Raw genomic sequence first — 23879 nt, 5'->3', positions numbered from 1 at the left:
AAATTGAAGGAGGCTAATGTAAAAAGAGGACAAGGGGATGCATTCTAGTGTATGAGAGATTTTTTATGGAAGAGGGAGGTGCAATTAAAATGCAAACAAGTGTTGCACAATACCTACTATGTGCAGAGAATTGGACTGTAGATAACAGAGATGCTGGGAAGATCAAAGCAATAGGGATGAAGTTTATGAGGAGTGTGTTGGCAGTTATGAGGCGAGATAGGATCATGAATTAGATGGTGCAAGCAAGAGCAGGAGTAGAGGACTTTAATGAGATCACTGAAACAGCAAGAATGAGATGGTGTGGCCATGTCCACAGAATGGGAAAAGAGAGATTGCCTAGGAAAATGATGAAGTTGAAGTACACAGGAAGAAGATCCCAAAGAAGACCAAGGAGGAGATGGGAAGAGCAGATAGTTAAAAGGGCGGTTCATGCCCCAAAAAATCGTCACTTCCCCAAATGTTTATTTTGAGGATATATTATTGTAGAGGGTTTCAAACTCTACATCCGACACCACTCAGCCAGGGGCGTAGCCAGGGGGGGGTTTTAGGGGTTCAAACCCCCCCCTTAGCACCAAATCTTTAATTAATTTCTTATCCATCACTCAAACAAATTTCATATTAAAATTAATAAAAATTTTACCATTACAATATTTAAATTTAAGTACCGAAAACTGCTAAAATAGCACTATTTTACACCTTAAAATCCAAATTTTCCCGGGGGAGGGCCCCCGGACCCCCCGCTTTAATATGGAGGCGGGGGGGGGGCCCATGCTTCTTAACACCCCCCATACACAAATCCTGGCTACGCCACTGCACTCAGCTGGCCTGTATATAGACTGGGTTGGCCGTAGGAAGCGGTTAGTCGTGAGATGGAGAGGAGAGGTTATATCGCTCCAATCTCGTGGGACAAGCGAGTATTTAAAAGCCCCCCCCCCCCCCCCCCCCTCCTTCGTCAGCCCACCCCCAGTTCGGCGCAGACCTGCTCGAGAACAGCGTTGCCAATTGTACTGGCTTCCCCCTTGCCCCACAATACCAAGTCATCAGGGCTGGACACTCGAGTGACCATCCATCCGCCAAGCTGCAGTGTGAGAGGCTGATGTGCTCCAACAAACATCGAAACACTGTCTCCTACAACCAATAATTTAATTTATTATTTCATCAAAGTGTAAAAGAAATCCGGGCATAATTTCATTCATATAGCCGCTATTATTTATGGGCTATGTAAAACAATTTTAATTTTTGCTAGAGAAGTATGTTTTTGATAATTTTGGCAAAGGCAAGGGGAGAAATGAATAAAATGATTGCTAGTATTAATCCAACTTCTTGCCTCTGAATTGGGGATTAAGGGTCAATTAATTATAACAATTTAGCTGTCAGATTTTACAAACAGCAGAAGAAGTACTGCACAACTATCATGTAACATAGAGAATTGACAGCAATAAGAATGTAAGAGTGTGCAGATCACTTAAGGCATTTGCTACATGAGCTCCAATTGGCTGGACAATAACTGGTAGCCATCAACCACTCACCAGTTGTCACCAGTCACTGCACATCTAACACGAATGTTCGCTCACCTGCACACGTGCGTGTTCCATGTCCAAATGGTGTATGCAAATGTGGCAGAATTTTCTGCGATTCTTGGCTTCTCAACCAACGTTCAGGCCGAAATTCAATTGGCCTTTCAAAGAATTCTTCAGACAGGAAATTCACATTTGCATTCAGATGCACGTTTGTCTGCAAATTAAAAATATAATGCATTTGACAACCAACAAATATGTAACTGCATTGTTATTTATGAATAAAAATGCATTTTTACATTAACACTGTTCTACATTAACATCACCTATGCATCGTGTTGCATGCAAATTTGCTGTCAAACATCATTTTCTAAAAAGAATTAATAAGAAATAAAATCTCTTACATTTTAACAAGATGAACCATGACGTGTGGGAATTGTGTCTACTTATTTGGCAGCCTCTGTGAATATATGACCAGTTTACTCTTGGAACAGCACCGGAGCAGTGAAGTCCGAGTCTTCAGTGTGGTTTTTTAACTTTGCCAGTGTAAGGACATGAAAGCAAAAATGAGCTTCAACTCTGCCACACATTATCAAAGCCTGACTTGTGGTGTATTCACAGTGGAATATTCAAATTGGAGCCAGGATGTCCTAAAACAGTATTCTGAAAATTGTGATGACTTTTTTCACACATTACAGATCTTGAATCCAGAACCTAATGACATTTTGTTGGAGGTGATTCCATGTGTGATGTACGGTCATTGTCCTCTAAATTTATTGAGGGCCAAAACTCCTTGCCCTGCAGTGTTGACAAGTCTATGAACACATCTTCTAAATTCCAGCCGTGCATTCAGCCAAGTGTGTACAATGCACTCCTCAATTTCCAGTATCTAGAACATCAGACAGTGACCCTTCAAAATCAGAACGCAAACAACAGCAGCAAAGTATCGCCAACACCTCTGCACCTTGCAAGACTCAAACTGTGTGTCACACATCTCAGACTGTGAGTGAAAATACCAACAACTATTTTGGATTGTGTAACCAGCTCTTTCCTACCAATTAAAATGAGAGACGCCTCGACGCAGCCTGTATCGTACCGTATTGGTCCGAAAATAGGCTGACCTTTTTTGTCAGTTTTGTCAACCTTGAAATCTAGTCGGCCTATAATGGGGCACTAGCCAAAATAGTATAATTAAACACATACATTTCAAGGAGAATCACTTATGGCTAGAGTCAAGATTATGTGGTGTTATTTTAAGACAAATTTCGGTGTAAAGAAATAAAGATTTCGGTGTTATGTGGTTTTATTTTTTTTTGCTCAATATACCCACGGCAAAATTTTCTTACTTTTCTGTACGACATGCAAATTTATTAAAATAAATATTAATAAACACTAAAACCTCATGATCTAATTACAATTAAGTTCATTTGCAAATTCATAGATAATTAAGTTCATTTGCAAATTCATAAATTCAAACTTTTAAATAACTATTAAAAATTTCACGACTTAATTACAATCACATACACTACAAAATTACACAATTAAGCACTTCCAAAATTACTATTAAGACGGTTTTATTGAAATGCTATCATAGTTAAATTTTCCGCATTTTCTGGAGTGAGACGTTGTCTTCTGTCACTAACTACCAGTGAGTACCTGGAAAATGAACGTTCTGCATCAACATTTTGATGTTGGGAACCAGATTGCCCTTAAACTGGCTTGAGCAAATTCACTGTAGTACTTTGCAACATCAATTTGGCTTGTTTCTGGCAATGAAAGTTCATCCTCAATTATTTTTTTGAAAGCAACATAGCCATGTATGAATTTATCAATGGGAAGATGGGAAACAGAAGGCAAGTTATGCAGAGACTTCTGTAGGTTTGCATCTTCTATGCTAACCCTACTCACATTTCTTGGGTTGAACAGCAAATTAATGGCATTAAAGACTCTTAGACAAGGATTTCGTTTAACAGATGAGTTTTGCCTCAAACGCTTATGTTTCTCACTCGCGACATGTTTCACAAGCGTATCGCGTCTCTCGTAGTCTAGCCTGCAGTTACAGAAATTGCACATTAAAATTTTATCACTGAAATAAAATCCTTCGCTGGAAAATTCTTTCGATCGGTCACTGGCAGAAACCTTCGTTTTAGGCATTACCAAAATTTTTTAATCACATAGGAAGAATTTAACCTCTAAATACGCTAAAACTTGCCGTGCTGGAAAGATCAAAACAATGGAGAATAGATGCGAATACAAACACATAGCGAATACCAACATACGTACGTGAAAATTAATACAGACATAAAAATGTACTATTTATTATTTACAATCGTTACGTTAAGCAGGGTTAATTTTATTTTCATACCCTACGTACTTTATTTTAAATAAACAGTAAAAGCAATGCGCTTTAGTGTGTAATATTTTAATGATTAAAAACGTAATCATAGAAAAACATTTTGGACGTTTGTTATTTTTGTATTTACAGAAAGTGAACGGCGGCCATTGTATCATAGTTATCAACATCTTAAATTATTATGGTACACAAGATTACCGTTTAAAGAAAATATTACGTTAATACCGAGACTTCATTTTAAAATCTATAATGAATCACCGTCGCATATAATATATATGGCTGCTAGTTACTGTCAGAAATATTTGATTGTGCTGAAGATAGTGAATTGTCCTTACAGAATGGAAAAAAAACGTAAATAATCAGGATAGACGAAATTTCGTGACATATCGCGGATTTCGCACCATTTCGTTTTATTTCGTGTTTTCAAGCGGTTTTCGGTGTTATTTCGTTTTATCGCGCATTACCATATAATCGTGCCTCTACTTATGGCATAAAAATGTTATCAGATATACAATTCATTGACCTAAAATTACGCTGTACTTACGTGGAATTAGTCATTTTTCCAACTTAGAAAAATAATACACACACTTAACCCCAATAACGTATCTTATTTTAAGTTAAGTACACAGATGTGGTCACTTGTAGCACATAGCTTTTAAAAGCTCGGTCTGGTTATTTTTTAACTGTATTTAACAGGCTGCGGTAATTTTATTTGCTTGTAAAATGTATTTACAGTAAACAATTAGTAAAAATAGCAATTATTTTGCCGTTATGGTTATTTACCGTATTCTCCGTTCACTCTTACCTGAGTTTTGGAATAAACACAGCCTCTTGTAAACAAACATTTTCATTGGCTGCCGGCCGCCGCGCACATTATTCGTGCGCAACAAATAGTCCCTTGGTTACGTACCATTTGTAAGTATTTTTAACATGCCTTTTTTATAAATATTTTTGTTATATAGCATTATAGCATTTCACCATTGATATCCAATACAGTTTAATGTGTCGGCAAGTATTTACTTACAATTATTATTTATTTATTTATTATTTATTTGAATTGTTACATGCCACACCAACAGCACAAGGCTCCAACGGTGGGCACAACATGTAAGACAAATATAAAAACAAATACAGTAACAGAACAAAAATAAGAACAAAACAATAAATTATAAGAAAAACAAATAGTAGGACAAAAACAAAGACAAGACAACATAACATACAAATATCCATATGAGTGCTTAACTTCTAAAAATTACTTAAAATAACAAAAATGTTTCATGAGAGTATAATATTATGTAGATAAATACAGTTAGTATCCTTAGATTAATATATCTGGTATTAAAGATAATTAATCTTTGGATGCCGAAAAAATAATTTTTTTAACAAGTTTTTTCTCTCTGGTAGGTTGTAAGTGATTAACATACATATTAAAATTGTTAACTAGTCTATATATATCATTTGTATTTAAAAGTGTGCACAAAAAAGGTGGGTTACGGCTATTAAAAGAAGGAATTTTAATGCCAGTAACATCAAATATGTGAGGACATATAAGATTACCATAATAACAATTGAAGACAAAAATGGCATCTAAGATCTTTCTTCTAGTTGATAATGAACCAAGGAGGGAATTTAAATCTATGTTATTGATGGTATTTAATTTTTTGTTAATATAGTTAGATACTTTAGATTGAATCCTGTCAAGCTTTTCAATATCAGTGTTATTGATGCTATTCCATATAATAGAACCATATTCAAGTTTTGATCTTATTAGAGCTGTATAGAGGGAGAGAATAGAGTCAATATTAGAGGTGTTATAGGTGATAAATTTAATTAGACCAAGTATTTTGTTAGATACCGAAGTAATGTTTTCAACGTGAAGATGAAAAAATAGTTTTTGATCCAGTAAAATTCCTAGGTCTTTGACATATTGAGATTTTATAATAGGTAAGTAAGGTAAGTTATCAAGTTTTAATTATGTTAGCAGATGCCGTGTGTACGGTCATTGGCTACGTAGGCAACGGTACGGTGTACAGTTGATGCCCGGCACAACAGTTGTATTTCGGATTCGTGCGCGCACGGTTTGTTATGGCTGACGCCGGACCTTGTTTTGTAAAACACAGAACGGGAAAGCCTTTGAAAAGTGCACAGAAAACTATTGTGTTGAATGTTTTTAAAACATTTTCAGACAAATATCCCGATTGTCGTGTGAACAATATCGCGAGTTTAACTGCGGAATTTACGGGTGTTTCGAATCGTAACACTATCATATTGTTGTCTTACGTTACGGTGCTATTTTATCGATTATTCAAAAAATAAACATTGTTTGCTTTTTTTCTGCCAATTTCAAAAGTAAGTGTAATAAGATATGCAGAAACCATAAATAATGTGGAAGCTGGGCGGAAATATGGTGTTGACGAGAATAATGTGCGTCGCTGGCGGGCTCAAGCAAATCTATTGAAATATGCAGTTTTCCCTGATTTTGAGTGTGCTGTAGAAGGGGTCGGCCTATTTTCGGACCAATACGGTAGTTCTCTTAGAGCGTTTAGGTAAAGTATAATGTCTTTGAATGTATAGTAGTTTGGTTTTTATATTTTTTCATGCACTTGAGATGTTATCATTTTATTAAAATCAACAACATAATAAATTATTTTAGTTATTGTGTGGTTCTTGCTTTTACGTTTGTTTAGCTGGAATTCAAAGCCTTTTAAATTGTTTTTGTATCTTTTTAAACACTTGAGGTTTTGTATTTAAAATCAACAGTGTAGTACATAATTTTATGTCTTGCAAGTTGCTTGCTCTTTGTGTTTGACTGGACGTAGTAAAATTTGTCTTGTGAGGTACCTACATTTTGATTTTATAGGAAAAAAAATGTTTCATTCATCAATTTTTTTTGTCTTTATCAAAGGTGTTACCTTAGAGTCAACAGTTTAAAACAGAATATTTATGTTAACTATTTGAGTGCTTACATGATTGCTGTTGAAGCTTTCTGTGCCTCAGCTGCACTATGAAGTCTGCCAGGAAAGTTCATATAAATAATTCCTATAAATGCCTGAGGGAAATGGCCATCCCCACCAAACTTAAGTCTGAGCCCAGCCACTCTATAAGCCACTTGGGCTGTCACGCACTTGTTCAAACTTGCCTATTTTTCACGTGCCATCGGCATGGTGCTTTCTCTTATTAAAGAGTAGCGAATCAACATCAAATTTCTCGCAAAATTAGATAAAAATGGTCTTTAAATTTTTGAGACTTTGAGCCAAGTTTATGGAGAAGATGTTTTGATGGAACCAACCATCAAGTGGTTAAAATGGTTTTGGGAGAACCGAGAATATTTCAAAGACAAATCTCATTCAGGATGAAAATATAGAAATAATTTGCGCTTGTATCCTACAGGAGCATCTTTTAACAGTCAGAATGATTGCTGAAGAGTTTTCATTGAACCAAACAATAGTTCATGAAATTTTAACAGCATAATTAGAAATGAAGAAGCAGTGTGCCAAAATTATTTCAAAACTTTCGTCTCCAGAACAAAAAGGCATGGAGGGTGGCATGCTGCGAGGACTGGTTGGGAGCTGAAGAGGGTGGTGAATTTATCAACAAGGTTATCACAGGAGATGAGTTTTGGTTCTACGAATTTGATGTGGAACTCAAATTCCAAAGCAGGGAATGGAAACAAGCTGGGAAGCCCCAATGACTAAAAAGTCCAGGAAATCGTGGTTGAATGTCAAGATATTGGTGATTGATTTTATCAATTCTCGGGGCATTGTCCACCAAGAATTTTTCCCTCCAGGCCAGGTAATAAAACACCAAACAATGGTGAATTTTGATCCCTGTTTTCAACATGTAAACAAAAATAACCTAGCCAAAATGTTTTTTGGAGTTTTTCATGAGGCCTGATTTTTTGTACAATAACTGCTTTTATCAAACAAAAAAATTAATTCAATAGTATTTACTTATAAACTAAGAACCATATTTGTTTACTGTTAATAGGTTATATTAAAACTCGGCATCTTTCTTAATATTGTGTAATTTCCTCTTTCTATTACACACATTTCTCACACACTAGCCATATTTCTTTTCTTACTTACTCTATTACAGTCGTACCAACATAACTTATTCAAACCAACACCAAAGTTACCTAATGATTTTATTGTTTCCAACAGCCCCCCTCAATAAACGTTATTAGGTAGACTTTGCGAAACAACTAAGTAAACAATACAAGTGAACAGCTAAAACAAAACTTAACCAATAATTTGCATTATTCTAGCCCTATACTTCTTATACATTTCAAGAGTGTGATCTTATTCACTGCTTTAGTGAACATGTCAGCTATTTGATCCTGAGTACAAACATATTTTACACTGATAAGACCCTCACTGATTTTTTCTCGGACAAAATGATGGCGAATGTCAATGTGTTTCAACCGTTTGTAATTCTCTGGGTTTTTTGACACTCTTATTGCACCTTGATTGTCTTCGTATAGGATCACAGGTTCATTTTTTAACACTCCCAGATCCTGCAGTACCCCTCTGATCCAACACGCTTCAGCCGCTGCACCACTCAGAGCCATGTATTCCGCCTCGGTAGATGACAGGGCAACAGTTGACTGTTTCTTGGAGGTCCAGGTGATGGTATTACCTTGGAGTTGGAATACAAAACCTGATGTAGATTTTCTTTCTTCCACATCTCCTCCCCAGTCTGCATCAGCGTATCCACTCAGCTGAGCTGCGGGTTCTTGTCGTCGGTAGACGAGTGTCAAGTCCAAGGTCCCTTTTATATATCTCAAAACGTGTTTTATGGCAACCCATAGTGCTTCACTTGCCCGGTTTTGATATCTACTCAGAATGCCAAGAGTAGCACTAAGATCTGGTCTTGTGCCTAGGGCGACATACAACAGGCTTCCAATAATCTGTCGACATTTTGTTTCCAGCTCTTTGTCTTCTTCAGTGTCCTGGAAGTTTATTTTACACAGTGGGTCCATTGGTGTGGACACGGGTCTACAGTCCGCCATTCCATATTTCACTAACAATGATTTCAAAAAATGAGTTTGATTCAATTTTAGAGTTCCAGACTTTAAATCTTGAGAGATACAAATTCCTAAGTAGTTTGACACCGGTCCTAGGTCTTTCATCTTGAAATTGTTCTTCAGACTTTCTTTCAATGCCTGAATTTGGTTCTCATCATTGCCTACTATTAGCAGGTCATCCACATACAGCAGGACATATAGCTTCGTTTTGTCTGTGTTCTTGACATACAAGCAGTAATCATGTTTTGATCTTTTCAATCCTTCCCTTTCTATAGCTTCATTGAACTTTTCGTTCCAGCATTTTGGTGATTTTTTAAGTCCATAGAGAGATTTTTTTTTTAGTTTGTAAACTGTCTTTTCATCCCCCTCCATTCCATCTGGTTTTGCTATGAAAACTTCGTCATCTATATCACCATAAAGAAAAGCACTTTGAACATCCATTTGATATATTGGCATGCCTAGGTCATTTGCAGTCGCCAACAGAATTCTAAGCGTCGCCATCTTAGCCACTGGTGCATACACTTCACTTGCATCAAAAATGCTGAGCTGCTCAAAACCTCTTGCAACTAGTCTCGCTTTGTACTGCACTGGTTCTCCTTTTTCATTTCGTTTAATCTTAAATACCCATTTGCTGCCTATGACGCAGGCATCTTTTGGAGGTATAACTTCTGACCAGGTGTCATTTTCCTTTATAGAGTTCAATTCAATATTGATAGCTTCTTTCCACTTTTGCCTTTCATTGCTCATCATTGCTTCTCCGTATGTTTGCGGCTCATCTGCACAAAGAAAACTTGTCTCATATTGGCTCAGATACCTTGGTTCCTTTAGTTTTGTTCTATCCCTCAAATTACATGTTCCCACCTTTTCACATATCTTTCCACAGTTATCTGTTTCAAAGCCTCTGAATTCCTCTTCATCTGCAGATTCATTATTTAAGGATCTATGTTCAATCGTATTGCTTCCCTCTACATTTTCCAGTTGTATGCCTTCCGCTTCATCCCTGTAATGCTCTTCAGTTTGGATAGGTTTGGTAACTTCGATTCCCATTGTTGTTGTTACACCATCTGGCTGGAACACTACATTTCTTGATATTTCAATTTTTCCTCGGTTCGGTACATATACCCTGTAGGCCTTAGCATTTTCCTGATACCCTACGAATAGTCCTTTTGTGCTCTTAGGGTCCCATTTCTTTCTTTTCTCTTTAGGCACCTGCATGTAAGTCTCTGTTCCAAAGACTTCAAAATGTTTGATTTCAGGAACTGACTTGAACCATAGTTCATATGGGCTTTTTCCTTTAACAGAACTCGTGCCTGTCCGGTTGATGGTGTATACTGCAGTATTAACTGCTTCCGCCCATAAGGGTTTGTTCAGGTTTTTGGCTGCCAGCATAGTCCTGGCTGCCTCCACAACTGTTCTTATTTCTCTTTCAACTTTCCCATTTTGCTCTGGGCAGTAAGGTGCAGACTTCTGGTGCCGTATTCCCATTTCATCAGTGATATTCCGCATTTCTTGACTGCACTATTCAGTGTCGTTTCCCGTTCTCAGAATTTTTACTGGATTTCCGGTGTCGTTCTTAGCTATACTTAGAAAGTTCTTAATCTTTTCTTTAGCTTCAGATTTGAACTTCAAGAAGTAAACAAATTTATACCTTGAAAAATCATCTTTTATCAATAGGAAATATCTTGAACCTCCAATTGATGCTGTTTCCATCGGGCCACAAATGTCTGCATGAACAATCTCACAAGTGTCCGTCGTTTTGTGTTCACTTGATGAAAAAGGCAGTCTCTGTTGTTTCCCAAAAGAAGTCCTCAGTACCTTGCACTTCTATGTTGTGGCTCTTCAGAATATTTTTGACCTGCTCTGTATTTTGGTGCACCAACTTTTCATGCCATATTTTAATGGAAGGCTTCTTCACAACACTCACCACAGCTGGGATTGGTTCACACCTAAACATCATCTTGTACAGCTTCCCCTCCAGAGTTCCAACAGCATACACTTTTCCAGATTTACTAAGTTCACATTTAGACTCTCTCCATTCAATTTGATAACCTCTTCTCAACACTGCACCAACAGAGAATAAATTGAATTTGATATCAGGAACATATAACACATCTTTTATCTCCGATATTTGCCAAGAATTACCATCATACACCTCTACTCTCACAGTCCCTACCTCGTTTGCTACAAGAGTTGACCCATCACCAATTACAATATGTTTTTCACTATCCAGCTTGCACATGTCATAAAAAAAATGTCTTTGAGCACACATGTGTTCAGATGCTCCACTGTCCACATACCAGCTTTTGTCATCCAGGCTTTCACTTACCATTGCAGCACTGATAAAAGCATTCAGATTGCCCCCCTTTAGTGTACGATGAGCAGGTTCAGAGCTATTTTCAGCTTTTAACCTCCATCTACAATCTTTACTGATATGTCCCATCTTTTCGCAGTAATAGCACATACGTCTCCCACTTGGATTATTAGTTTTCGATTTATTAGAATAGCAGTTTTTCTGAATGTGTCCTGCCTTCCCACACTTAAAACACTTTAATGGATTCGGCCTACCTTGATTTTTAGACAACAGGGCGTTATCCTGACTGCCCTTTACAGAGATACGCTCCTCTTCAATCAACAGACGTGCACTTAACTCTGACAGTTTTTGGTCCTTTGTTGACACAGACTCCCAAGCCGACACAAAGTGTTTATATTCTTCCGGTAGTGATACTAAAATCTTCGTCATTAGCATTTGATCGGACAGCTTCTCCCCATGCTGCTTCAGCCGGACCACCAACTCTTGCAGTTTTGACAGGAAAGCCGCGACTCCTTCCCCTTCGTATTTTAAAGAAAAGAACTTGTGCTGAAGTTGATGCAAGCTTACTTCCGACTGCTGTTCGAAAATTGATAACAATTTATTCCACATCTCTTGTGCTGACTCGCAAGCCAAAATGTGCATCATTGGTCCTTCTTCTAATCTTGTGACAATTATTTCTTGAGCTTTGCTGTCTCGTGTCACCCATTCCTTTAATTTCTTCTTTTCCATCTCGGTTTGTGAATCGTCATCCACCACAGTAGGTTTAAACTCCTCTCCAGACACCACACTATATAAACCTTTTGATTTTAACACGACCGTAATTTGAAATTTCCAAACACTCCAGTTTGATCCATTTGCCAATCTAATGTAGTTGTAGTTGGATTCCATAATGGATGCCCGCACTGCGTATTTTCTTCTTCTTTTCTCAACACATCACTATCGCAATAAAACTGTGATACTTATTCAATAACACCAGTGTACTTTCATACGGCCTGGGCCCATAACCTGTTAATAGGTTATATTAAAACTCGGCATCTTTCTTAATATTGTGTAATTTCCTCTTTCTATTACACACATTTCTCACACACTAGCCATATTTCTTTTCTTACTTACTCTATTACAGTCGTACCAACATAACTTATTCAAACCAACACCAAAGTTACCTAATGATTTTATTGTTTCCAACATTTACATTATTTTTTAAGGTCAGAACTATGGTTGGTTATAGGGATGAAAATTTAAAGCTTTAAATAACTGGTATGATTTGTGAAAGTTGATCTACTTTTTTAAATTTTATTTTAAATTTTCATTATGTTTGCCTTAGTTTAAAGAAAAGTTTTAATAGGTAGTTTTGTTTTAATTCAAGAACAGTTTTTTGATAACCATATACCTTGTACATGAGAGCGAAACAAGTGAATGTGTATTGCAACTGAACTGAAACATAACAAATCACTAAATAAGAAATTACTATTTCATAATTTTACGCGGAGTTAGATAAACTTTGGTGTATACCAAGATAGAGAGAGGAGTTGATTTAACATCAATTTTTATAAAAACTACCACATTTAACTAAATGTTAATTATTACATTTCCAATGTAACAATCTCTGTCATAACTATTTGAAGACTATCTGTGAGTGTTAAAAGCAATTCCATGTTTGGCCTTTCAGCATAAAACATAGGTATTAATCAGTATGAGGGAGAGATGGGAGTTTGTCATTACAGAGCATGCTTTCAAGGCAAGAGTAACAGTCTGGCTGCAACCATAAAATCCAAGTTTCATAAAGTGGGTATTGTTCACAAAAACACAAGCCAAATATTAAAATAAAAATAATTTCAAATACTGCATGTACATGTTTCCCAAACAGTCAACTGAACTCACCCCAGATGGAACCTGATAACCTGACAACACCAGATTCTTTTGAATAATGCGAGAAACTTCAGTTCCAATTGGATACAACCTGAAATAAAAAAAACTTTTTTTTATAAAGTTATATTATGGTAATGGTGACAATAAAATTTATTATAATGCAAAATATTTATTTATTTTATCAACACAGGTCCTAATACAGCAGCCTGGGATGGGCACCCCCAAATCCAGGGGCGTAAAACCGGTGGTAAACGGGGGGGGGGGGGTTTATGGATTCTAACCCCCCCCCCCCCCCCCTAGGCAAACAGTTCTTTTTCATGGAAGTACAGAATACCACAAACAGTGTGTCTTGAAAGCAGAAAATTTGCTTTCAGTCGCTAAAGGAAAGCAAAAACAGGTTGATTTGTTGCAAAATTCTGTTTTGGAAAACCAAATCACAGAAAACAGAAAAGCTGTTTTGCCTATCATAAGTACTGTTCTATTTTGTGGACGGCAGGGAATAGCATTATGGGGGCATAGGGATTGTGGTCCGCTGAAACTTTCAGAGGATAATGTAAACAATGATGGAAATTTTCGCGCTCTCCTGCGTTTCCAAATAGAAGGCAGGGACACATCTCTCAAAACTCACCTCGAGAAAGGGCCAAAAAATGCCTTGTACTTGTCCCTAGCATTTCAGAACGAAGTTGTAAGTGCTTGTAATGATTTTGTTTTGGAGAAATTAGTAAGCATGGTTAATTCAGCTCAGTGCTTTACAGTTTTAGCTGATGAAACTAAAGATATATCCACGACTGAACAGTTCAGCATAGGAGTGAGGTATATTTATGATTTAGAAAACAAAATAAGGGAAGATTTTCTTCAGTTTGTGGAAGTAAGTGATGTTACTGGAAAAATCCTGGCTAATGTTTTACTTAGTTCTCTGTAAAAAATTGGAGTGAAAGTACAGAATCTGAGAGGCCAAGGATATGATGGGACTTCTGTAATGAGTGGACAATTTAATGGAGTACAGGTATATGTACTTGAGAAGCACCCGTGTGCTTTATATGTTCACTGTGCTGCTCACAGTCTAAATTTGGCTGTAAGTGCATCATGTACAGTTACTCCTATAAGGAATTTCCTTGGTACAGCTACCAACATTATGTACTTTCATTAACACTGCCAAGCATAGTTGTGTGCTACAGCGTTCTATATACTAACCCTGCCCCCAGTCCAAAGCTACAAGACTAAAGCAGATGTGTCCAACCTGATGGGTCGAGACTTGAGAGGCATGATGCTATAATTTTACTAGTGGAAATGCTGACTGCTATTCAAGATGCTCTTGGAGAAATCACAAACTGGACTGATGCGGACACATCTTTAATGGCATTATAGCTTCGCTGTGCTATTGAGCAACCAACATTTTTGATTTGTTTGCAAGTTCTTGCAATAGTTTTCTCCATCAGTCTTCCCTTGTGCCATTTTCTTCAAACAACGGACACAGACCTGGCTGCTGCAGTCAACTTGGTATCTCTTGTGGATGAAGAATTACAATCTTTATGAGGAAAGGCTGAAACTGAATTCAAAAATATATACAATTCAGAATCCGGAATGGCAGAGAAATTTGGGGTAGAAATGTCCATGCCTCGCATAACTGGTCGCCAGATACACAGATGCAATGTCGAAGTGAAATCAGCGGAAGAATACTTTAGAATTAATGTATTTATGCCCTTTTTAGACTTCTTTGTAATGAATTGAACCAACCGTTCTTAACACATTGACAAGGTCGGGGGCTTCGGTAGTATTTATAACGTACTTTTAGTGGGCGCCACCGTGTCTAGGGGGCACGGACCCGGCGAGAAGACTCTGTCTCAGGCGTGACGTAGCCCGTGTGGCGGCGTGACTCGTTTCCCCCTTTCGCAATTACCTTAACCACGCAGTGGGATCTCAGGGCGCCCCACACGCCGACAAACAACACTCGAAGCACGCAAACACAATGTCTCTATGAAAACGCCTTCCTCGGAGAGCCGGAACGGAGCGTCTCTCTTCAGCTGGCGACGGGAAGCGACTGCGCGAGCAATGGCCGCAGAGGTAGCGTGGTGAAGAGGGGGGGGGGGGGGGGGGGTGTTTGGCGCCAAGCGCCCTGAACAGTTACCCTGTCTCCCGTCGTGCCGCGGACGTGGTTAAAATGCATAAAAATTACAATAAATTTTAATATAAAAACATATGGCACTTGGGGAACAAAACAAAAGATTGCACAGTATTATTATATCTTGGGGAGCGAAGCACTGATTCTACAGCGCCCTCTTGCGGCGGCGCGCTATTTAAAACACGTCAGCCGGGAGGATTAACAGGAAGGGAGGGAGGTGGTGGCACATCGGGCTCAGATGGGCGTAGCCCTGGACGACGTCAACATAAAGAAATACTGAGCAGCTTTGTATGTTTATTACCAGATGGAAAATCAACTTCTCCAACAGAACAACAGCTGAGCAGCATGGAAAAGCTGACATTTTATGAAGAGGACATGCAGAGTAGTTTGTCCACAGTAGCCGCTGGTGAATTGAAGCTTTGATACCGTAACATTGCGCAGCTTTCAGAAAAGCCTAAAAATTGCCATTGACTTCTATTTCGAATGTAATAAAGACGTTTCCCGGATAACTAACCGTCTCTTGAAGATACTAGCTACATTGCCTATTTCATCAAGCACCAGTGAGCGGTCATTCTCTACACTACGACACATAAAAAGCTATCTTCGGAACACAACAGGGGAAGAAAGACTAAATGGCTTGGCAGTTTTAAATGTTCACCGGGAAATCCAAGTGTCACCAGACAAAATATTAGACATTTTGGCACAGTCTAACAGGCGTATGAAATTCAAACTGAACTGAAAAACAATACATACTATTACTATAGTAGGATAAAAAAATGTGTAACACAGTACACTGTACTCAAAGTACAGAAAATGTTAAGGTTCCTAGTTTTATTATTTGCAACTTCCATGTACAACCAACTTATATAGTCTATATTGATTTAAATGTGCATATTTTTGTGTTTAACAGAAGACAAAACTTTCTGTAACTATTACCTGCATTTCTTCTCCTTCATCACCTTTTAGACTTCAGCAAATTGGGCTGTTTTGCAAAACCTGTGTTGCCTGGGCTTATATTGCGAGATAATTTTTTATTCCTTTTTTTTTTTTTTTGTATTGTCGAGCTTCGAGCATGATTTATGATTTTGAGTGGACGTGGACAAGGCACTTGGATTGATTAAATTATCTTTAATATATTTCTTACATTATCACTCAAACAATTTTTTTATAAAAAAATTAATAATACTTTTACCATTACAATATTTAAAGTTAAGTACTGAAAACTGCTAAAATAGCACTATTATACACCTTGAAATCCAAATTTTTCCTGGGGAGGACTCCCCGGACCCCCCACTTTAATAGGGGGAGACCATGCTTCTTAATCCCCCCCCCCCCATACACAAATTCTGGCTACGCCACTGCCCAAATCTAGGGATTTAAGACCCTGCACCCTGACTATCTTAATAATATGTGTAATTTCACATACAAGTAAAAAAATGACTATGTGCTATTATTACTGGACTTATTACTGGCTTTTCTAAATAAAATACTAAAAGATTAAAATTAATTACAATAGTTTTATAAATAATACCACCAAAGTATGAAAAACTGGGTCACTATGACCTTAAAGCCATATACTCAGCTGATCTACAGCATTACTGAAAAAACATAATATTTAATCTTTTTAAAATTTTCTTGTGAAAACTGGTGAGGGCAGGGTCTTGCAACATTACACGTGCTCGGCCAATCAGGTGAGTGCTTCGCTGCAATTGACTGCGCTCGGAGAGGTGGCTAAACACACTGTTTTCCCGTGTCCACTATAAGTCTGTTTGTGACTTGATGTAAGTTTTTGGACATACGCCATTGCTAAGAACTTTTTCTGTTGAAGAAAAACTAATAAATAAAATAAATAAATAAAAATAAAAATAAAAATACTCAAAAAAAGATACAAAAAACACACAAAATTAAGCAAACAATTGCTGTTGTCAACAAGGATATGAACACCACAAAATATTCCGAAACAGGAATATGGTCAGCAAACAAAGAAAAAACAAAGAAAAATGTACTAAGAGAACGAAAAAATCCCCACAAATGATGACAACACAAAGATATTGAAACCCAAAATAATTCAGCACAACAGTTGAAGCGAGACAAAAAACATGACAAAACGAAAAAACAAACAAATACAAAACAAATACATTAGTTTTGTTTGTTTTTTCGTTTTGTCATGTTTTTTGTCTCGCTTCAACTGTTGTGCTGAATTATTTTGGGTTTCAATATCTTTGTGTTGTCATCATTTGTGGGGATTTTTTCGTTCTCTTAGTACATTTTTCTTTGTTTTTTCTTTGTTTGCTGACCATATTCCTGTTTCGGAATATTTTGTGGTGTTCATATCCTTGTTGACAACAGCAATTGTTTGCTTAATTTTGTGTGTTTTTTGTATATTTTTTTGAGTATTTTTATTTTTATTTTTATTTATTTATTTTATTTATTAGTTTTTCTTCAACAGAAAAAGTTCTTAGCAATGGCGTATGTCCAAAAACTTACATCAAGTCATGCACTCCCATTGCACAAATCTTTTAAAGATAACAAGTCTGTTTGTGCTTGATGACGGAAACAGATCTCAGTTTCAAAAAGTCGCAACTTCTTGTCTTGGGAAGCATACGGTGTTCGTCTGTGCTGTCATGTTGCCAGAATACCTGTTTAATTTCATCGCTTCGTTCACATGTACGTTGCTGTATTGTCAATGTGTTGTCCAGATTATCTGTTTTGAATCATCATTGGAATCCTCTGCCTGTTGCTGTGTTACCCAAGGTTGTTGTTTGACTGTATTTACTGTTTTTGTTGCAAATTTCTCATCATTGTCAGCCAACTGTGTTCTTTTGTGCTGTGATATTGTTCAGACTAATTCCTTCCATGGAATCCTCTGTGCTGTCTTTATACTTGACATTTAACACAGGCTGATTTTGGCTTGTTTTCTGTGTAATTATGTATTCATCTTTCTTTGTCCATTCTTCAGGTTTTCTCTATGACATACAGTGCAAACTAGCAATGGCATATGTCCAAAATAATTATTTAAATAAATCTTCCCCATTATACAAATAAATCAAAGAATGTATATATCGCCACATACTGCCAACCTTCTAACCTCAACTCTCTACAAAGCAGTAAGTTAAAGTTAATTTTTAGTTCCTAAGCCTGCCACCAGGACTCAGCTGTGTAGCTGAACATTAAACACTCAATAACAACTGAAACACACACATACCTGAGAGTCTCCTTTACCACAGCTTTCAGATACATCAGATTATTTAGACATTCTGAGGACACAAGCTGCCCTGCTGTCGTCACTGTAGTTATTTCTTCGTGCAGTCTGCTCTGCACCTCAGGGTTGGTTGCCAGGCAGTACAAAATGAACAACAGAGCTGGGACAGTCTGAAAAAGAAATACTGTGTCAGCTGCCAATAGAGGACATTTTTTAGTATAACATTTTTTCTTCGGTTAAAGGTAAAAAAGATTTTTTAACCAACGCTAGCATGATAAGTTAAAATTAATGAATTAATGCTGTCATCCATAATCTAAGGCTGCTTTTACCACAGTTCAAGTGATTTCATCTCAATTAATTTGCAATTTATTGCTATAATTTATTTGTGTTCCTCCATACACTTAAAATCAATTGTCTCAAGAAAAACGTGATTAATGTTAATGGCTCAAGCTTGCCTAGTCTTCATCACTAATATTGCTCTAATCAAGAAATTAAACACCTCAAGCTATGCCGAACATAATTTATTAAAAAGCGTACGAACAATTTTGTCAGTTTCATTGCGTGGGCTTCAAAATCTTAGAAAAAATTATTAATTGTGAGAAATACAACAATTTTAATTTAATAACTTATTCATGTGTGTAAACAATTGCCCATCAAACTATATAAATACAGTTTAGAAATACTATTTGAACAAACGACTGCTTACATTCCGAGCACATATTGGATCACTTACGAAAAATTATATATTTTTTGTTTGTATTTTCTCCTACCATTTGGTGTCATGGCTGTGGCTAACTTGTGTGTTTGCTATTAAATTTCTTAGTACTCATAAGGTTCAAGAAGTTATCTGGTAACTACTTAATTAATTGTCCTTAATGAGTGTTTGATTTTTAATGAGTCCCCTTGAGTCTACGTATGTTTGTGCACATTTATGTGCTTGAGGTATCGTAGGATCTACTTAACCCTACTGAATTGTTTATAGGTTTGATTTTTCGGGTCCCCTGAGGACATGTATTGTAAACCTAATTATTTTTTTTCCTATTTTGCTCTTTTTAATGGTTATATCTTTTGGCCCACTGTTGTAAAAATGTTACGCCAGATTGGTGGTCAATGTAAAAGGTGTGAGCACGGAATGCTGTCAGGTAAGATGATAAAGCATTGTGGACTGCAACCAGGACTTCCCCAGCCATCCTGTTTGACTGAGACAGTTATGAGTGCAACCAGGATAGCTGATCACACCTCGGACGGCACTAGCATCAACACTTAAAAGTATCTAAATACAAACCGTAGAAAGTCCATCAGCAAACAGAGAGAAAGTAATGATGATGACATCTTTTGGTGTTAGTTCTTTCCTCGACAAGAGGTAAGACATGAAATTGTATTTGCCATAGCTATTTGGATCTTTGAGCTTATCAATTGTAGTGTTTATGTACCCAAGAGCAGTTCTGTAACAAAATATTTATGTTAAACAAAGAGCTGCATTCACTAATACTAAATTCTTTGTAATGGTTACATCTTTTTTTCTAGAGAACCCTTTATTTTAAGAACCACACATCAACTTTCTATGGAGACAGTAAAGTGCCTGTTCTTCTTTAAGGTTAGCTCCATATAACATCACCTTGTTCCCAAACAACTAGTAACTGTTGTATTTTAGAGTGTTTGTTGTTCTGGTTATTTTGTACCATCCATCCCAAGTTTGCCTAAAATTAAATTTTCAATTAATCGGCTGACACACTGTACGCTTAGTAAAACTTAAGCATCATATCCAAGACATTCTAACCAACATTAGTGCAAACAAATGTCTCAAAATATTGTACTGTAGTCCATCATTAAATGTTTTGTGAAAAATTGTAGCAACTAAGGTTAGTTTTGGCAAAAACATTGTAAACTATAGTAAAAACTATATTTTTCATACAGCTACTTATGTTGTAATTCATGGGTTTTTGCCACATGTGTCATGACTCATGGCATGGCAGATGACATGACTTAGTAATGGCGTATGACACATCTAGGCAATTGCATATTACATGACTCGGCAATGGCATGATGTCACAGCAATGGTATATGCTCAAAATGTTTCACTCATACTCCATTACCATTTTGAAATACAATAAGAAGTTTTTATGATAAATATTGTGTTATAAATTAACTGTGAGAAAAATTAATGGTTGTTAAGAGTAGTGTAGTGACATACCTATAAAAGAAATCCTCTGCTTCAATTAACTGTCTCCATTTCGGGGTTGAAACGTACTTGTAGATGGGAAGTGAAAACTTTAACAAGCCAGACAGTTTAAATATAGTCTTGTTTGCATCTATCATTTGAGAAGCACAATCTTCCGATTGTCCACCATCAAAGCAGCCAAGTCTTCTTTCGAAACATATCATTCCAGATGCTGAAAATATAAGATGATGACAAAATGTTACAGTAAAATTGGTACAAGCAAGACTAAACCCTCTGAACTTAATAACAGGATGCCAGGTGACAATGAGATATCATCGTAATATCAAGACACACAGTCCAGACATGGTGAGATTTTAACCTGGAATACATTACTGTAAGGTAAGTGGACTCATTGCTACACCACCCTGTATGCAATGCCTATTACCACTGCATTTTTTTGCTGTGATTTATATCCGCTTGTTGTCATAAACATTGTCCTACACTAACCAAGGGCTGTGCCCCTTGCAGAGCACGATACTGCTCCCCAACTCTCAAACCCTTATTACAACCCAGATCTCCGGCTAGCTCAAAATTGGTCTAGAGTGCACATACATAAACACTTGAACTTTTGAACGTGTTGAAATATTATTTAAGTTCCAAAAAAATTATACCTTTGATGATTGATTACTGAAATAAATTCTCTCAAATAACAGTTACTGGTTTTCACTGTTTTTTGTTATACTCACAAGACACAATGTTCACCATCTTCTGACTAAGAAAACTAGTAGATGACAAAATAAACACAAACTCAAAGAAAAACAACAACTCCACTTTATTTCATAAACAACTTGTTCAATATTTAGGCACAATATTAAAAACTGTTTGTCAATTAAATGTAGTTGCTTATGACACATAATACCAATGGCCACTGTCTGCTCAGCGTGGCCACCGATTTACTAAAAAGGTTCTGCTCTAGGCCTTTACTATCCTTTGTGGTCATCATATTCTAGTTGACTGTCAGAAGTAGTGTTAATAATGTAATAGACCACCTCTATTAAAAGCCTTTTGCATTCACACTCCCTTTCTTGTGCTGTATAACAATTATTAATCTTTTAAAAAAAAAAAAATAGTTAAGTTCAATACTTACTATGCACCCATAGTCACTTATGGGGCAGGGACTTGGACTGCAGACAAGAGAGATGCTGGTAAGATCAGAGCAATAGGAATGAAGTTTATGAGAAGTGTGTTGGCAGTAATGAGGCGAGACAGGATCAAGAATGATGGTGCATGCAAGAGAAGAAGAACAGGACTTAATGATATCATGGAAAAAGCATGAATGAGATGGTATGGCCATGTCCAGAGAAAGGGAAAAGAGAGGCTGCCTAGGTAAGTGATGGAGTTGAAGTACACAGGAAAAAGACCCCAAAGACCGAGTAGGAGGAGGAGGAGGAGGAGGGAAGAGCAGATAGTTAAAGGAACACAGGAGAGAGGAGAAGAATGGAACAGTGTGAAGGAGGAGGAATGGTGGAGGGACAGAGGAAGATGGAAGCATTTAATTTTGCTGACCCGGCCGGAGGCTGGAAGCTGTCGAAGATGACGAAGTTAAGTTATAACATCATGAAATGTAAAAATGTCTCGTGAGAATCTATATGTCAGAGATCAATTCTATTAAGTAAAAGGTTATCCAGAAACCCTAGTTTTGTTTACTTTGCAATAACCCTGTTAAAACAAAAAATCCACAAATTCATTATAGTGCCTGGATAATTGAATTGAAATTTAATTGTAAACATTTTTCTTAACAAATTTTTATTATGAGACACACCTATAACCAGCACTTCTAATCTTAATTGTTAAGGAATAAATATAAATCAATGCATTTCAAAACTATAAATCATAAGTTCATCATTTCATTAATGGTACCTACTTGTGCGAATTACTTTAAACAGGGCAGGTATCTCATTTGTGCATTTCAAGTAAGGGTTTGTATTACTCCAAATTTACGTATCTTAGAATGTATAAATTGATATTGTTCTTTCACCTATGGAACAATTTGAAACGAGCTTAACAGTCAGTGTGGCACGTTAATGCAATCTCTGCTTTTTCCAGCACAGCCATCTTCCCAGACTTCATTGAACACTAACCAAGGTATTAATTACACACCCAGCATAATTAATTCTCAAACCTTTTCTTTCATCCCCAGAGTTAACCTCCGGAACGAAGACAGCATAAAGCGAGAGTTTTAACCACCTAATGTGACCAGACTCTCCAGCCACGTGTGTGAACCAGGCCTCACTTTAAGCCGATACAGTGTTGTAAAGATTTTTCGACCATAATACATGTAAAGAGTGAGCTTGTAGGTAAGTAACAAGGACAATAAAGATATTTTATGGTTGTGATACGCATGTGATGTCTTTAGAGCCCACTAAGCATGTCAGATGCCAAAAAGGGGCCAGGAAATGTGAGCCAGTCCTCCACACAGCAGATCTCATGCCCTCTCACGCCTTGAGCAAGAGCCTCTAGCTGTATCCATGCACTCTCTCAAGTGGTGGTGCCCATTCCAACACACACCGACCAATTGCCTCTATTCCTCCTGCAAACAGTTTTCCATATTCTGTAGAAAAGAGACGTCTTTGATTTGCTACATCATACAAACTAATGATGAAATGGATAGCTGTTTGGTCGGATACCGGATGCCAGTTATCCGGCCAACCTTGAAGCCGTATAGCTGGATATCAGGCCACAGGATATTCGGCCGAACATTGCCGATTGGCGCATCGTAATGAGCGAGCTCGCGCATGAACGATCGGGTGGACTTGAATGAATTTGGGTCTTTTCGTTCATAAGCAAAGTTAAGAAGTGTTTCATTGAGGTTATTAAAAAACTAGCTATTTTAGTTTGAGGTTATTAAAAAGTATTTTTTAATATAAATCTAAACAGATTTAGCGACGAAAAATGACACTGGTAAAGAAAATATTGCCTTTATGGGAATATTTTGATATAAACAGTGACAATCAAAAGTTTGCTGTTTGTTTGTTATAATGTTAAAATTTCTTGTGGTGTGAAGGAAAAAAAAGCAAATATGTACCAAACATATAAAGCTTATCTTTTTTCTTTTGTTTTTAATTACTTCATGGCAGGTACCTACATAATATGAAAAAAATATGATTCAAGAATATTTTCTTTATGTTATTGGTGTAAATTGTATAGGCTTTTATATAAAACATAGTTTTTGAATAAACATCTGACTCACCTAGACAATATGATAACAACAAAATCATTTACACAGAGTTTTCAATTTTTAATTACTTTTTGTAAGGCAAG

At 36.9% G+C, this 23879-nt stretch overlaps 1 protein-coding gene across 8 annotated transcripts in view; it reads right to left on the bottom strand.

The window, feature by feature from the left end:
• LOC134529720 (probable cytochrome P450 CYP44) overlaps window positions 1-23879 on the bottom strand; it is a 44020-nt gene that overhangs the window by 6997 nt on the left and 13144 nt on the right. For all 8 annotated transcript variants that reach the window (XM_063364101.1, XM_063364093.1, XM_063364099.1 and 5 more), the window contains exons 5-9: window positions 20592-20790; window positions 19683-19842; window positions 18401-18567; window positions 13086-13164; window positions 1575-1734 (exon numbers count right to left, since the gene is read on the bottom strand). In XM_063364101.1, coding sequence (XP_063220171.1) covers window positions 1575-1734; window positions 13086-13164; window positions 18401-18567; window positions 19683-19842; window positions 20592-20790 — 765 coding nt within the window. The remainder of the gene's footprint in view (window positions 1-1574; window positions 1735-13085; window positions 13165-18400; window positions 18568-19682; window positions 19843-20591; window positions 20791-23879) is intronic.

Source organism: Bacillus rossius, chromosome 2 (genome assembly GCF_032445375.1).
Source record: "Bacillus rossius redtenbacheri isolate Brsri chromosome 2, Brsri_v3, whole genome shotgun sequence".
Taxonomy (NCBI): Eukaryota; Metazoa; Arthropoda; class Insecta; order Phasmatodea; family Bacillidae; genus Bacillus; species Bacillus rossius.
This window is presented reverse-complemented; position numbering and strand designations above follow the sequence as displayed.